The 16,315-nt window shown below is 37.3% G+C and overlaps 1 protein-coding gene across 1 annotated transcript in view; it reads left to right on the top strand.

Annotated features, from left to right (window-relative positions):
• Nucleotides 1-8,036: 8,036 nt before the first annotated feature.
• Nucleotides 8,037-16,315, top strand: part of LOC133326615 (rab-3-interacting molecule unc-10-like) — a gene marked incomplete at its 5' end in the record, with an annotated part of 54,877 nt that continues 46,598 nt past the window's right edge. Inside the window, 3 exons of the mRNA XM_061535249.1 lie at nt 8,037-8,162; nt 8,306-8,683; nt 10,081-10,510. Coding sequence (XP_061391233.1) covers nt 8,037-8,162; nt 8,306-8,683; nt 10,081-10,510 — 934 coding nt within the window. The remainder of the gene's footprint in view (nt 8,163-8,305; nt 8,684-10,080; nt 10,511-16,315) is intronic.

The following is a 16,315-nucleotide window of genomic DNA, read 5'->3' as shown; positions in this document are numbered from 1 at the left end:
ATGCCAAAGAAATCAGTATTCGGCTTAAGTGCCTACACACATTTACATATCAAATAGATATATATCATGGAGTTAGTTGTTTTTGGTTGTTGTAATTTACTTGAAGTCTTAAATTTTGTTATTGTTGTTGTTAGGAGAATATAATAGGAACAATTAAATTGTGGAGTTGTACGAACCAGGAAGGCAATAAATCTATTATGGATGAATCATTTCTTGGTTGAGATAAAATTAGGAGATATTTTTTTTCAAGGTTTTTACAATATCCTCTCGTGAGTTGGGCCCCCAAAAAACTTATTTTAACTACACGACTATGTAGGGCACTTGACATTTTTTTAATCCACACCTGAGTTGGGCCCTTAAAAAATATATATTTTTAACCCAGGTCTAAATTGGTCTCTCAAGTAGGACCCTTAAAAAATAGTTTTTTAATCCAGGTCTGAATTTGTTCCTCAAATAGGACCCCTAAAAAATACATACGTAAAATACATCCAGGTCTAATTTGGTCCCTCAAGTAGGACCCTTATTTCTTTTAAATCCAGGTCTTAATCCACACTCGAGTATTGCCCTTAAAATTATTTCTTTTACATTCACACCTAATCAGAACCCTTAAAAAATATCTTCTTAAAATCCACGACTAAGTAGAAACTTAATATATAAATATTTTCAAATCAACGCCTAAGTAGGACCCTTAATTTATTTAAATTCACATATAAAACCAGTGAGCGGAGCAGTATAGTCGGACGGGGCCGACCATACGATACCCCACTCAACTTCCATGAAAATCTAACTTTCAGTGGTTCTATATTCTGAGATTGGGCAATAACACTTTTGACTGGCTAGAGGTCAGCAAATGTTACTTATAATCAGTACAGCACCTCTAATTACTAGTCCCGATTCCCTTCACTGTGGGTTGTGTTGTGATGTTAGACTTTCGACTCGAAAAGTACAAATAATTAGGTTTTCGGTCCATTTCATCCGAAAAATATTAGGTTCAAATTTAGAAATAGCTCCCATATATATTTTCGTCCGATTTAAGGTAAATGGGGCACCAAAGTCCCTCTATATCTTTCGATTTGCATGAAATTTGGCACTGAATTAGGTCCAGAATGATGTGTGCCAAGTTTCGAGAAAATCGGTTCAGATTTAGATATAGCTCCCACATATAGTTTCGTCCGATTTAAGGTAAATAGGGCACCAAAGTACCTTTATATCTTTCGATTTGCATGAAATTTGGAATAGAGTTCTTAATTACGTCCAGAATGATGTGTGTCAAGTTTCGAGAAAATCGGGTCTGATTTATATATAGCTCCCATATATAATTTCGTCCGATTTAAGGTAAATGTGGCACCAATGTCCCTCTATATCTTTCGATTTGCATTATATTTGGCACAGCGTACTTAATTAAGTCTAGAATGATGTCTGCCAAGTTTCGAAAAAATCGGTCCAGATTTAGATATGGCTCCCATATATAGTTTCGTCCGATTTCATGTAAATGGTGCACCAAAGTCCCTATATATCTTTTCATTTGCACGAAATTTGGCATGACGTATTGAATTGAGCCTAGAGCGATGTCTGCCAAGTTTCGTGAAAATCGGTTCAGATCTGGATATATATTTTTTCGTCCGATTTAATTTAATTAATGTGCCAAAATTCTTATGTTGCATAGCGTACTGCATTTAGTGCAGAATTTTGTGTTCCATCGGTTGAGATTTAGATGTAGCTGATATGAAGTAATTGACGCACCAAAAAAACAATATATGGCTGATAGGAACTAAACGTACCGAAATTGGTATAACTTATCCTGTGAAAAGTTTCGTTGAAATCGTTTCATATTTAGGTATAGCTTCCATATATATTTTAGTCCGATTTTAAGTAAATTGTACATCCAACTCCTCATGTTTGTCAGATTGACATCAAATTTTGCGCAAGGTACAAAATTGAGCCTAGAATAACGTAGTTGCGTTTTCTAGAAGTACAGACATAGACCAGCTGATGACCTATTGATATTTGTTTAAAGTCTATTTTCATACTTTTGTCCCAAACGAATGACATGTTTATGGATAGATCTAGTCCGATTCACATTTAGATACATATCACATATTGCTAACACATTATTTTTAAGTAAAGACCACCTGGCCTTCAGCTCATCCAAAAGGACTTATGCTCCTATATAAAAACACTCAGACCTTCTATCTAAAAGATATCCAATTCTTCGTTTATAATTAAATACTCCATAGCCTTCAGCTCATCCAAAGACTTAAGCCCAGACATTCAGCCGTCAGGAATTCATCTCGTTCATCAGCCCTTCTATTAACGGGACTTCCAATTGCGCATTTATAGGTAAATATTACCTGAACTTCAGTTCATCCACATAGACTTAGGTCTGGACCTAAGTCCGAACTTTCGGCTAGCCAATGAAGACTCCCTGACCTAAATCCATAGACAAAGACTTCATTCATTTAGTTTTTTTTCTTCGGCTTCTTATTCCATAAGTTCTTCTATCTCTTTTATAAGTAAATACTACCTGGACTTCAGTTCGTCCAGAGGGAATTAGGCTCGCCTATAAATACACCCAGACCTTCAGCTTCCAGGACTTAAGTTTGTTTTTAAAGATTGGTTGACCTCCCACTAATGTATAAAGACTTCCGAGCTTTCTCTAGCCTATGGAAATTTTCTGACCGATGTGCGCCTACAAAGACTCCTTTAAGCTCGTATTTCTACTTCGTCTACAAAGACGTGGGTTCGTCTATATATACAGACAATCCCCTTAGAATTTCCATTCCATCAGCTCCACAATCAGAAAAGGTTCCCATCTGCTCATTTATAGGTAAGGACTCTCTGGCACTCAGCTCGTCCACAAGGACTTAGGTTCGTCTCTAAAAACACCCAAATCTTCTGCTTTCAGGACTTCATTCATCCCCTTAGAATTTCCATTCCATCAGCTCCACAATCAGAAAAGGTTCCCATCTGCTCATTTATAGGTAAGGACTCTCTGGCATTCTGCTCGTCCACAAGGACTTAGGTTCGTCTCTAAAAACACCCAAATCTTCTGCTTTCAGGAATTCATTCATCCCCTTAGAATTTCCATTCCATCAGCTTTACAATCAAGGAGGTTCCCATCTGCTCATTTACAGGTAAAGGCTCTCTGGCATTCAGCTCGTCCGCAAGGACTTAGGCTCGTCTCTAAAAACATCCAAATCTTCGGCTTTCAGGACTTCAGCCCGTTTTTAAAGACTCGTTGACTTTCCACTAATGTATAAAGATTATATAAAGACTGCTTGACCTTCAGGTCGTTAATAATGAAATCTCGGTCTTAACCAGTTCCTAGCCAGTATTTGTACTTCAACTCTATAAAAACTCTCGGGCCCTTAGATGTCACTTCACATCGTTTGTAAAAATACTAACACGTACGCTGCTGTTCTAAAAAGACGCTCGTCTATAAAGGCTACCTCACTTCCGTTTGGGATATTAAGACCCACAGACCTTCTGCAAGTTCATAAATACTATCTGGCTTGGAGCTAGTCTTTATATACTCCATGACCTTCCGCTTATCCAAAACCACTCCCTGTGCTTCACTATTTCTATAAATACCTTCAGAATGTCTATGCAGATTGCAAGGCCTTTAAGGGCTCCATTACTTTCATCTTGCCTGTAAGGCAATAATGGACAAAATAGTACGATAGGGTTGATGGCTAAACACGTATTCTCTTTTTTCAGTAATTTTTGATGATGATCTCTCACTCACACTCTTACACATTTACTTTCGATTTAGTTCTGTTCAGCACTGCTGTAAAGTTTAGCAGGCTATCAGCTCATCCATAAACACTCTCTGTTCTTCAGCTGGTCTATGAAGATTGCCTGGCCTCCAGCTTGTCTCAGTTCGTCTAAGGGTAGGACTCTATCCAAATTGTCCATTCAACATGTGAATATGTAAAGACTCCGTGGCCTTCATATGATCATAACGAATCCCCAAGATACTTCCTGGCCTTCAGTTCGCCTACAACTATTCCTTTGAGGACGTATTAAGCTCTTCTAGACGATTGACACCCTGCATCTGGTTCTTTCTCCATCTGGTCTACAACGACTGCTTGCCATTTAGCTGGTCCATAAAGATCCACTTGACATCAAGATATCTGCAAAGACTGTTTGTTTTCTTCAGATTATAATAAGAAAGACTCCCTAAAAGTCATGGATGGGGTCTAGAAGACTCCTCCGTGCAACAGCTAATATGTCTGGTATATAAAAACTTACAGGCCGTCAGTTTGTCTATCAAGACCCCTTGACCTCCAGCATGTCTATAGACATTCTTTTTAAGAAGTTTACAAGAAATCGTAATCAATATTGTATGGAGACTCCCTTAAGCTCTTCTAAAAGCAGACTTCATACAAATCGTCCTTTTTTCAGCAAGTCCAAAAAACCCCAGTTTGTATACAAGTATCCCCTCCTGTCTGCGATTACATTCAGATCCTCTATAAAGTCACTCTTGATGTGTAAATCGCCCATCACCCGGTGTATAAAATCGTTGGTTTATAAATTCGTCCTGCATCCTAACCTATAAAATCGACCTTCAACTCGTTCAGATAGACTCCTTCCATCCCTTGTATGAAAATCAATCAATAATTTAAAATATTGCCTTACAGCAAATTCTTACAGTTTTTAGTGGGTTAATTATTTCAAAAACACAACAACAACAATGATGGACCATGTAAATATTTTCAATATTGCATTGTAAATGTTGCCAAAAAAGAAACGAATGGGTCCATAATATTCTGTTCATCATTCAATTTCTTATCTCATTTCCTTCGACACAGAATAATAATATTGAAATCATTGTTGTTTAAAGATGATGACGACGATGGAGAAGGAGGAGAAGACGAACAACAGGAAGAAGAATCAGCAGTGGCATAATGACAATAACAACAACAAAACATTTATTGGCTCTTTGATAGCAAATGACCTAATTTCAATGTATTTGTATTCGTGTTGTTGTTGCCCCGGTTTTTTCTCTTGGAAAAAGAACAAAAGTTCATACTCCCAAACCAATATTATTTCAGTCCATGTCAAACACCGCACACCCTGCACCCCTTTAGCTGTTCAGTTTGTGTTTTATTATTTAAATATCAATGCCAATTTTATGGAAATGTTAAGAAACCTCATTGAAAATTGGCCAGTTCAATATTTCTCAGAAACTGAAACTGAAGGAATGAACAAAGGAATTGCTGCAAAATGAGAAATGAAGCTGAAATTGCAAATGAATTTTAGATGTGTTCGTTTGGTATTGGAATTTATCTATTCAACTACTATTTTGCCAATACAAAAGTCAATTGAAACTTTTTCCTGAAAACTAAAGGGGGGATAATTAGAAGTAATATAAGAAAAAGTATGGTAGTCAAATACACAGATTATATTTTTTAAAAGAATATTTTTTTCAAGCAGCCAGACATCCAAGGCGTGGATTGTTTAAAGAATATTTTTTCAAGTAGCCAGCCATCCAAGGCGTGGATTTTTTAAAGAATATTTTTTCAAGTAGCCAGCCATCCAAGGCGTGGATTTTTTAAAGAATTTTTTTTTAAGTAGCCAGCCATCCAAGGCGTGGATTTTTTAAACAGAATTTTTTTTAAGTAGCCAGCCATCCAAGGCGTGGATTTTTTAAACGAATATTTTTTTAAGTAGCCAGCCATCCAAGACGTGGATTTTTTAAACGAATATTTTTTCAAGTAGCCAGCCATCCAAGGCGTGGATTTTTTAAAGAATATTTTTTTCAAGTAGAGCAGAAGGCGTGGATTTTTTAAAGAATATTTTTTTCAAGTAGAGCAGAAGGCGTGGATTTTTTAAAGAATATTTTTTCAAGTAGAGCAGAAGGCGTGGATTTTTTAAAGAATATTTTTTCAAGTAGCCAGCCATCCAAGGCGTGGATTTTTGAAAGAATATTTTTTCAAGTAGAACAGAAGTCGTGGATTAAAAAAAAAATTCAAGTAGAGCAGAAGGCGTGGATTTAAAAAGAAAATCAAGTAGAGCAGAAGGCGTGGATTTAAAAAAAAATCAAGTAGGGCAGAAGTCGTGGATTTAAAAAAAAAATCAAGTAGAGCAGAAAACGTGGATTTTTAAAAACATGTCAAGTAGAGCAGAAAACGTGGATTAAAAAAAAAATTCAAGTGGTCCATAAGACGTGAATTTTTTAAAGATGTTATTCAAGTGGTCCAAAAGACGTGGATTTTTTAAAGGTTTTTTTTCATCGCATGGATTTTTATACCCTACACAACTATGTTGTCAGGGTATAATAGCTTTCTGCTGCCCTAAAAGTTTGTAACGCAGCGAAATATTGTTCCTAGACCCAGCTATAAGTATACCGATCGTCATATCTCGACTAGCTGAGTCGATCTAGACATGTGTGTCCGTCCTTCCGTCCGTCTGTCCATTATAATTTGTAAACGCGATACAGGCCACAGTTATCGACCAATCTTCACGAAATTTTGCATGTAGGATGGGTTCTGACCAATGAAGACCCCTATTGTTTTTGGGAAAGATCGGTTAATATTTAAGGGATGAAGTGGACCCAATACTTAATTTTTGTCGGTGTTTCTGGTCGCTCCAGAGGCCGCAATAATGGCCCGAACATCGTGAAATTTTGTATGGAAAAAATATTTAGCGGGTCAAAAGGACCCTGACCTTTGTGTGAAAAATGACAAAGTTTTTTTCTATAGAGTATATATATACTCCTGAAGGACATAGACCAGAGAAGTTGATATTATATCCAAAAGGAGTGGTTGACTTTTAAATTGATACCAATCGTATTGATGTATGTGCTCGGATGTGGGAGTTACACCTAAATAATTCTAGGTTTCTCGGTATTTGTATATTATTTAGTAACCCATTATCACTCTAGAGAGCGGAACTATAGCGCAGATCGCTTTGAAATGTTCCATGAGGTTCCAGTTATGGTCAAGGACAAAGCCTATAATTTTCGGGGATGATCAGATAATAATTTTTGAATGAAGTGGGCCGAAAACTTAATGTTTTGTGTTATTTTCGAGTCGATTTATAGATCACAAATGAAAGCCGAACATCACAACACAACCCACGGGGAAGGGAATCTGGACAAAAGCTGTACTGAATACTTGTAATATTCGGAAAATATGTCAGAGTGAGGAAGAGGTGCTGTTTAACTCTAATCGGGCAAGAGGGTCAAATATCACGAAATATTGCCCAGACCCGGAATAAACATCCGCAGAAAATTTGAGTTCCGTGGTGTAGGGTATCGTATGGTCGGCCCCGTCCCCGTCACTGGTTTAAACAAATATTTTTTCAAGTCCAATATCCCTATCTGTGACTCAAATTCCTTCACACTTTTTTATTGTTTTCAATTTCAAATAATTGGCATACATTCAATTCAATCGCTCAACTGGCCATAACTCGTACATTGGAATTTTTAATTGTTTTAGAGTTTTGTTTTTATATTTCCCTTGATGAATATTTTCCATTCTCTCGGGTCGTTAAAATGGTTCACACATCTCATTCAACGTTTTTGTTTTTCATTGTTGCTTTAATTGCCAACTATCTTCTACGGTCCAAAAACACTTATTTTCCTCGTACCCCACTCATTCATTCACTCCCTCCCTCCATTCATCTCGGCTTCCTCACATGACACGTATTTGGCATTATGTCAAACCCTGAAAGGATGAAACTCAATATCCACTCAACCAAAGTCCTTTAAATCAATTGCTTGGGCCATTGTCACTGCCCGACATATCGCCTGGCAGTCAGTTCCTGTTGGCATTTATCAACAGGGTTTTGTTGGCTTTGTTCCTGCAAAAGCAACACCAGAACGGCCAGCAATTAAATGAATTGAAATCGAAACTAACCCAAAAGCAAGTCATTGAACTTTTGCCAATTGTTTTGTCGTTTTGCTGCTGTTGTTTGTATTAATTTGTAACTCGTTGTATCCGTTTCCGTTTGCTCGGTATATATCTGAGATTGTGTGTGTGTGTGTGAAAGTGCCTTTGTATTCATGTGTCACTTTGTTTGTTTCGTTTTAGGTCATTTGGGTGTGCATATTGTGCCGTAAAAAACAGGAGTTACTCTCCAAGACAGGCCAATGGATCAATAAGGCCACCATACAACAGGATGGCTTTATACGTCGCAATGAACCGGATGGCAGCAGTGTAAGTACAACAAAAATGCTACAAATGTATGTTTCACAACTTTTTGAGAAAAAAAAATCGAAACCAATAGCGAACACTAATTTATGCAACATCCTTTTTTTGTTTCTGTCTCTTGCTTTTTCTGGTAATTTCCATTGTTTTAGGATATTTCCCAACAGGCTGTGGTTGATCCTCACGATACGCTCGATAAACGACCAAAACTGGAGCGTACCCGTAGCGCTGCCGAAAAGGAAAATCTACCCTTGCAACGTTCGGGTAGCATGCTGAAACGACAATATTCACAACAGGAACAAACAACGAATCAAAGGGATATGATGGGACCCCAAATGGGCATGGATATTATGAGTCCGGGCCAAAGGCAGCGTATGCAACCGATGACACCACAGCAAATGCAACAACAACAGCAGCAGCAACAACAAATGTCACAACAGGGCCAATATAGAGGACAACAAAGTCATTATGGTGGAACGGGTGCTAGCAGTGGTCATCATCAAAAGGAAGAGGATCCGAGATTATATCAGGTGAGACTTTTTTTGTACCCTTGACCACACTGTGGTACATTATGTCTTTGTGCACATGTTTGTAACAGGCAAAAGGAATCGCGATAGACCCATGGTTCCTTTTGAGAATATGCATAGAATCACTTTCTGAGTCGATTTATGCATGTCCGTCCGTCCGTCTGTCCGTCCGTACGTACGTCTGTAGATGTTAAATTGTAAATAAAGTACAGGACGCATTTATAATCCGATTTGGCTGAAATTTGGTACAGCTCATTTATTTGGCCCAAGGACGAGCCCTATTGAAATTGGGAAAAATCTGTTCAGATTTAGATATAGCTCCCATATATATTTTTGTCCGATTTAGGGACTTTAGTCCCCGCAAATCAGTCGATTTGGACGAATTTTTTGCATAGCGTACTGAATTAATTCTAAAATGATATGTGCTAAGTTTTGTGAAAATCGGTTCAGATTTAGATATAGCTCCCATATATAGTTTCGCCCGATTTTTGGTAAATGGTGCACCAAAGTTCCTGAAAATCTTTCGATTTGTACGAATTGTGGCACAGCGTACTGAATTAAATCCAGAAAGACGTGTGCTTAGTTTTGTGAAAATCGGATCAAATTTAGATATAGCTCCCATATATAGCTTCGTCCGATTTTTGATAAATTATGCACCAAAATCCCTCAAAATCATTCAATGTGCACGAATTTTGGCATATCGTACTGAGTTTAGTCTAGAATGATGTGTGCTAAGTTTCGTGAAAATCGGTTCAGATTTAGATATAGCTCCCATATATATTTTCGTCCGATTTAAGGTAAATGGTGCACCAAAGTCCCTATAAATCTTCCGATTTGCACGAAATTTGCCATAACGTACTAAATTGAGTATAGCATGATGTGCGCTACGTTTCGTGAAAATCGGTTCAGATTTAGATATAGCTCCCATATATATTTTCGTCCGATTTAAGGTAAATGGTGCACCAAAGTCCCTATAAATCTTTCGATTTGCACGAAATTTGGCACATCGTACTTAATTCAGCCTAGACTGATGTGTGTTAAGTTTCGTGAAAATTGGTTCAGTTATAGCTCCCATATATATTTTCGTCCGATTTAATGTTTAATGTTTTCAGGGAGAAATTGATGGTCTCATGAAACAGCATCCGCACTTGGCACATCCCAGTCAACGACAACAACAACAGTACCAATATCAGCAGCAGCAGCAACAACAACATCAGCAGCAGCAACAACAATATCGTATGCAACAGCAATCACAACAACAAATGCGTGGACAGCATCAACAACAACAAGGCCCAACAAATACTTCCTCCGTTACCTATGCAACACTACAACATCCACAACAAAGGCTTCCAACATCGTCATCATCAGCAGCACAACAACAACAGCATCATCACCAGCAGCAACAACAACAACATCATCCAACGCATCCTCACCACTATGGTGGTGTTGGCGGATCATCACAACTCTCTGCCGCTGGTCAACATGCTCATCAAATGCCAACACCGGCCACATCCGGTGCCATTTCCTCCTCTAACGCCGCCGCCCTTGCCTCCGTCTCGACCTCTGCAACATCCTCTCAGGGTTATCAAAAGCCTCCGCCAATACAACGTAATCTAACCATAAGCGGTGGACATGCCATGGATCCATCGACATACAATGCTCGCCGTCACCTAAACGTTAGTCAGTATGCCACACAGCAGCAGCGAAGTTTTAGCAGCTATGAAGATGAAATTCAACAGCAACAACAACACTCGCAATATACAACAACAGCAGCATCTGCAGGAATGCATTCAACAACAGCGGGTGGTCTATCATCCTATGACTTGGAAGGTAAGTTCGATCGTTGTACCAATCTCTCTGTAGGAGTTGAATTGTATTCTTTGTCTCGATTAACCCTCTGTCCACCCAAAAAAATATACCAAAACAAAAGAACACCTTTATCCAAATTGTTTATTTTAGTTTCCTTTGATTTTTGATTTGTTTTTCCGTTATTTGCTCTCAAAAAGTGTGTATGCATACTCTCTCTTTCTCTGTCTTTCGAATATGAGCTAACTCTCTTTCTCTTTTTTACATATATGGCTAATTAATTGTATTAACGAACAAAAAAATGAAATGATCCTTGAAAAACACCCGTTATTTTTTTGTTTTATATTACTTTTTATTTTTTGGAAGAGAGTGTGAAATTCTCTCTCTTATGTTTAATTTCTCTTCATACTCCTGAACATATATACCAATTGAATACCTTATGAAGTCATACCTTTCCAAAGGAGTTATTTTTTTTTAATTAAAAAAAACATAACTAACTATAACTTAACGTAATCTATTAACATATTTGTTGGAAATTTTATAAATACTAAAAAAATACTAATTACTATATGAGACTGATTTAAGTTAAATTTAAGATTTTGTAGGATTTTAATTTTTTTTACCACCTTTCTATTTTATATTTTTACATTTTAATTTATTGGTAAATATAAGTACTTATATAACTATTTTTATAATATTTTATTTAGACAAACATAATTAAATAAGGTTTATTAAACTAACATTTATATATAAGTCTAGATAATAGTTTAAAGTAATCATATATTTTTCATTCGGGATATAAAAAAAATATATAAATTTTTAAGTTTTACTGGCATTGGGTAATGAACGTGAAGAACATGGTATTGGGTATACAAAAAATGAACAACTTTTGTATAAAATTATATAAAAATATTAAAATCTAACAAATTTTAGAAGGAAAAGGAAAGCTTTGTAAAAATATGTGTAAAATCGTCTTTAAGTTCTGCCGGGCCGAACTATTTATACCTTCAAGCATGAGGAGGCATTAAGAATACCTAAAAGCCATCGTGACTTTTATAATAGTACTATGGAAACTAGGAAACTAAAACCTTCAAAGTACCAAAAATGGTGTGGGTCATTATATGAGGGATATGTCGAAATATGGCCCTTTATTAATAAGTTTCTACATATGTGTGTAAGCTTCCGAAAACCCACAATGCCAAATTACAGGCACTTCGGTGAGACAATGCTGCTAAAATACTCATAACACTGAAAATTGCACAAGTTCTTTATATGGATACCAAACCAAAACATGGATAATGCAAAGATGTTTTTCATCTCTCAAGAAATACGAATACCAAATCAAAAAAAAAAAAAATTGAAACAATTAAAAAAACCAGTAAGGAAAGCAGTAAAGTCGGGCTGGGCCGACTATATGATACCCTTCACCACTTTGGGTATATTGTACATATGTATCCCTTCCAAGGAGCATACGCAATTATTTCTACAACCTATGATAAATTTAATTTCATTCGGGCAGATTTAAAGTCGACTTCGTACCATGGGACAAATTTATGAAAAACGACTTATAGCAAAATTAACACATGCTATTCGCTCGCCGCACTGTTAAAATTTTAATTTCATTTAGACATCCATTCAAAATACATATGGAAGCTATGACAGCATCTACATCAATTTCAACATAACGCAATAACGTTATTCAAGTTCCAACTTGATACGTTGTGCAAAAACTCGTGTTAATCGGACAAACATTAGAAGGTTGGTGCACCATTTATGTAAAATCGGACTAATATATATGTATATGTGGCAGCTATATCGAAACCTGAACCAATTTTTCCGAAACTTAGCACACATCATTCAAGGCTTGATTCAGTACGCTGTGCCAAATTTCATGCAAATCGAAGGGATATAGGAACTTCTGTGAACCATTTACATAGAATCGGAAAAAAACTATATATGGGGGCTATATCTAAATTTGAACCGATTTTCGAAAGGTATATAGGAACATTGGTGCACCATTTACATAGAATCGGAAAAAACTATATATGGGAGCTATATCTAAATCAGAACCGATTTCATGCAAATCGAAAGATATATAGGGACTTTGGTGCACCATTTACCTTAAAAAGGACGAAACTATATATAAGGAGCTATATCTAAATCAGAACCGATTTTTTCGAATCTTGGCACACATCATTCTGGACCTAATTCAGTACGCTGTGCAAAATTTCATGCAAACCAAAAGGTATATAGGAACTTTGGTGCACCATTTTCATAGAATCGGAAAAAATATATATGGGAGCTATATCTAACTCTGAACCGATTTTCTTGGCACACATCATTCTGGACCTAATGCAGTACTCTATGCCAAATTTCGTGCAAATCGAAAGATATATAGGGGCTTTGGTGCACCATTTCACCTTATATAGGGACTTTGGTGCACCAAAAGGACGAAACTATATATGGGAGCTATATCTAAATCTGAACCGATTTTCTCGAAACTTGACACCCATCATTCTGCACCTAATTCAGTACTCCATGCCGAATTTCATGCAAATCGAAGGATATGGAAGGACTTTGGTGCCGCATTTACCTTAAATCGGACGAAAATATATATGGGAGCTATATCTAAATCCGAACCGATTTTTCCCAATTTCAATAGGGTTCGTCCTTGGGCCAAATAAGTGACTTGTGCCAAATTTCATCCAAATCGAATCATAAATGCGACCTGTACTTTGATAACAATTTAACATGGACAGACAGACGGACGGACGGACAGACATGCATAAATCGACTCAGAAAGTGATTCTATGCATATTCTCAAAAGGAACCATGTGTCTATCTCGTTTCCTTTTGCTTGTTACAAACATATGCACAAAGACATAATACCCTGTACCACTGTGTGGTGAAGGGTATAAGAATGGGTGGAATCTTTATACGGAGACTATGTCAAAACTTGGATCTATATAGAAACATTTGAAAATATGTTTTGCATCCTCCAAGATGAGTAATTCAATATAATGAAAAAACATGAACCTATATCGAACATTTTCTATAAATATATTTTTACCCACTGTAATGAGAAAATGCGTCTAAGCCCTTCAATATACGAAAATTGGGAAATACCATTATATGCGGAATATAGCAAGAAAAAATTTTCTGCGACCATTTATTTAACCTCAAAGAACCTGTAATTATTAACGAGCCCGAAACGCTTGGACGCCTTCGTGTTCTATTATGAATGGTTCCTAAAGAGTAGATTCCAACATGACGAGGAGTTACGGACACTCCGAATTACGGACTTAAGGGACTCCGAGTAGGCTGTTTTGAACTTACTTACGTATTTGGCGAGATGTTGTATTCTAATTGGTCTTTCCATCTAATTCGTGGCCTTCCCCTTCTGCGTGAAGGCTCGCTTTTATATGCCTTTTGAGCTGGGGCATTCTCATCGTAGTCGTTGAAGCTCAATACGACTGATTATGTTGATGTCCGCAAGTAACATATGCTGTTTGGTGTACAGTGTGCCATTTCTTTTCACCTTTTCGTCTCTTACGACCTTTTCAAGCAGGATGTTAAAAGGATCACAAGACAAACTGTCACCTTGTATGAATGCTCGTGCGGTATTGGAGGGCTCCGATAGGTCCTTTCAGACGTTAACTACTGACCTTGTGCCACTTAAAGTTTTCCTGCATAGCCTATTAATTTTGTAGGAATGCCGAAATCAGACATGGCTTTAAACACCTCTGAACGAATAGGGCTGCTTTATTGTTCTTCAGCCGATTAATTGATATTCTGATATCATCTGTACCGTCATCTCTTATTGGTTCTGGGGTGTCTTCTTCACCGCCACTATTTGATACCAAAAGCTTTTCAAAATGCTCCTTCCAGATCCTCACCACGCTGTCTGTATTTGTCACCAGGTTTCCTTCACCATCTCTACAGGAAGATGTGTCTGACTCCTGTAAATCTCAATTTGCTCACGATCACGTTTTTTTGTTGTTCTTTCTTCTTTTTTTTTTTTTTTTTTTGAAAACACGTTTCTCTTCTCTCCTTTTCTCCCGATAATTCTCCATCACATCACGTGCTGCTATTGTCTGCAGGGTTGCCCTATACGCTGCGTTTTTCACATCGGTAGAATTACAACACTCCTGATCGTACCATGGGTTTCTTGATGGTGGTTTTTGGTACCCAAGTGTTGCCTTTGCTGCAATTTGTAGGGAGTGGGCAATTTTTTGCCATTGCGCTTCTATTATCGGGACAAGAAGTGCTTTCGTCAAGCAGGTGGGTAAGTTGAGCAGAGTAGGCTTCTGCTACCTGTCATGTTTGTAGCAATTCGACGTAGAGTTTCCGTATTGTGTTAGATCGCACCTTTGCTGCTACATAAAGACGAGTGCGAACCTTGGCTGCTACAAGGCAGTGATCCGAATTGATGATATTCGCTCCTCGGATCGATCGAACGTCTATACACTGGATGAATACCTTTCGTCTATCACAATATGGTCAATTCGATTTCTCGTTGCTTGATCAGGAGAAATCCAGGTGACCTTGTGTATATAGAGGTGCTTGCATCTGGTGCTGCTAACTACCATGTTTTTGCTGCCGCGAAGTTAATCAACCTCATGCAGTTGTCGGATGTGTCTTCGTGGAGGCTTAATTTTCTAGGCGCTCGTGAATATTATTAAGGATTATATCAATTCGCTCTTCTACTGGAGTGAATCTGGAGACGAGATCTTTTATTCTCCTGTTAACCATAAATCCGCAGCCAAATTCAGGTCTCGTTTCATGGTAGCGATAACACAGGGCGTAATCATCTGATTTTCTTACGCCAGTCCCATTCCATCGCATTTTCTGTAAGACAATAATATCGGTTTTGTACTTCTTGAGTACATCCGCCAAAGCGAAAACTGAGCCTGTTCTGTACAACGTGCGCTCATTCCAAGTGCAGATTCGCAGATTGTGGTTCTTTATAAGTTTCGCGGGGGTCGTCACCACTAGAGGGGGGGGGGGGGGGGGGTCGTTTCTTTTTCTTAGGTTCAGTTTTTCTAGTGTGGACAACTAACCCGACGCCGCAACACATTTTTTATAGTTCTTATGGGTGAACTCGCGGCACATATCAGCTTACTATTCCAACGGGTGATGAAAATAGCTACCCCAGGTGTCATGGCGGGGAGTATGTGAAAACCGCCAAGGAAAAATTCGCCATAGGTCAGGGTTTTTTTTTTTTTTTTTGCTGGTGACTCTATTATACAAAGTGGAGCTTAATATCTTGATTTATAGCTATTGTCTGTGTTGTTTGAGATTTTTTCAGTCAAATCAAATGAGAAATTCATTTGTAGAACATTTTGTCGTACATAAAAATTTAGATGTACTACACTATGTATATACGAATTCGAATATTGTGTAGTTAGCGACCATTTTCCCAGACCCGTATTTTAACTCCACAGATGGTTATAGTTCTGTGGTAGTTGTGTAAGGTATAATAATATTCTACTGTCCCCTTACTGGTTCCACTACGAAGATTATTCGAGCTATTTACTTTTTAATTGCAAATGCTCTTTTTACTCAGGTTTATCACTTTGGATACCACAATCATTGGACAATTTTCAAAAGAGAGATATTTTCTATATTAATTGTGCTTTGACAATTAATTGACCTTTAAAATTTTACATTTAATTTTACATTTAATTTTCCATAGAAAAAGTTCACCCCATTTTCAAAGAATGCTTCCTGCGCTTGTAAATCTCAATTTAAATTTAAATTTCCATATAATTTTGTTTATAGGTGTTGTTAATAAATAAACAAAATTATAATTTATTCAATATAATAAAA

Source organism: Musca vetustissima, unplaced genomic scaffold (genome assembly GCF_032173495.1).
Source record: "Musca vetustissima isolate MV318-11 ecotype Yass unplaced genomic scaffold, APGP_CSIRO_Mvet_v1 utg55918, whole genome shotgun sequence".
NCBI classification, from domain to species: Eukaryota; Metazoa; Arthropoda; class Insecta; order Diptera; family Muscidae; genus Musca; species Musca vetustissima.
The sequence above is the reverse complement of the archived record's forward strand: the minus strand, read 5'-3'. Positions and strand labels throughout refer to the sequence as shown.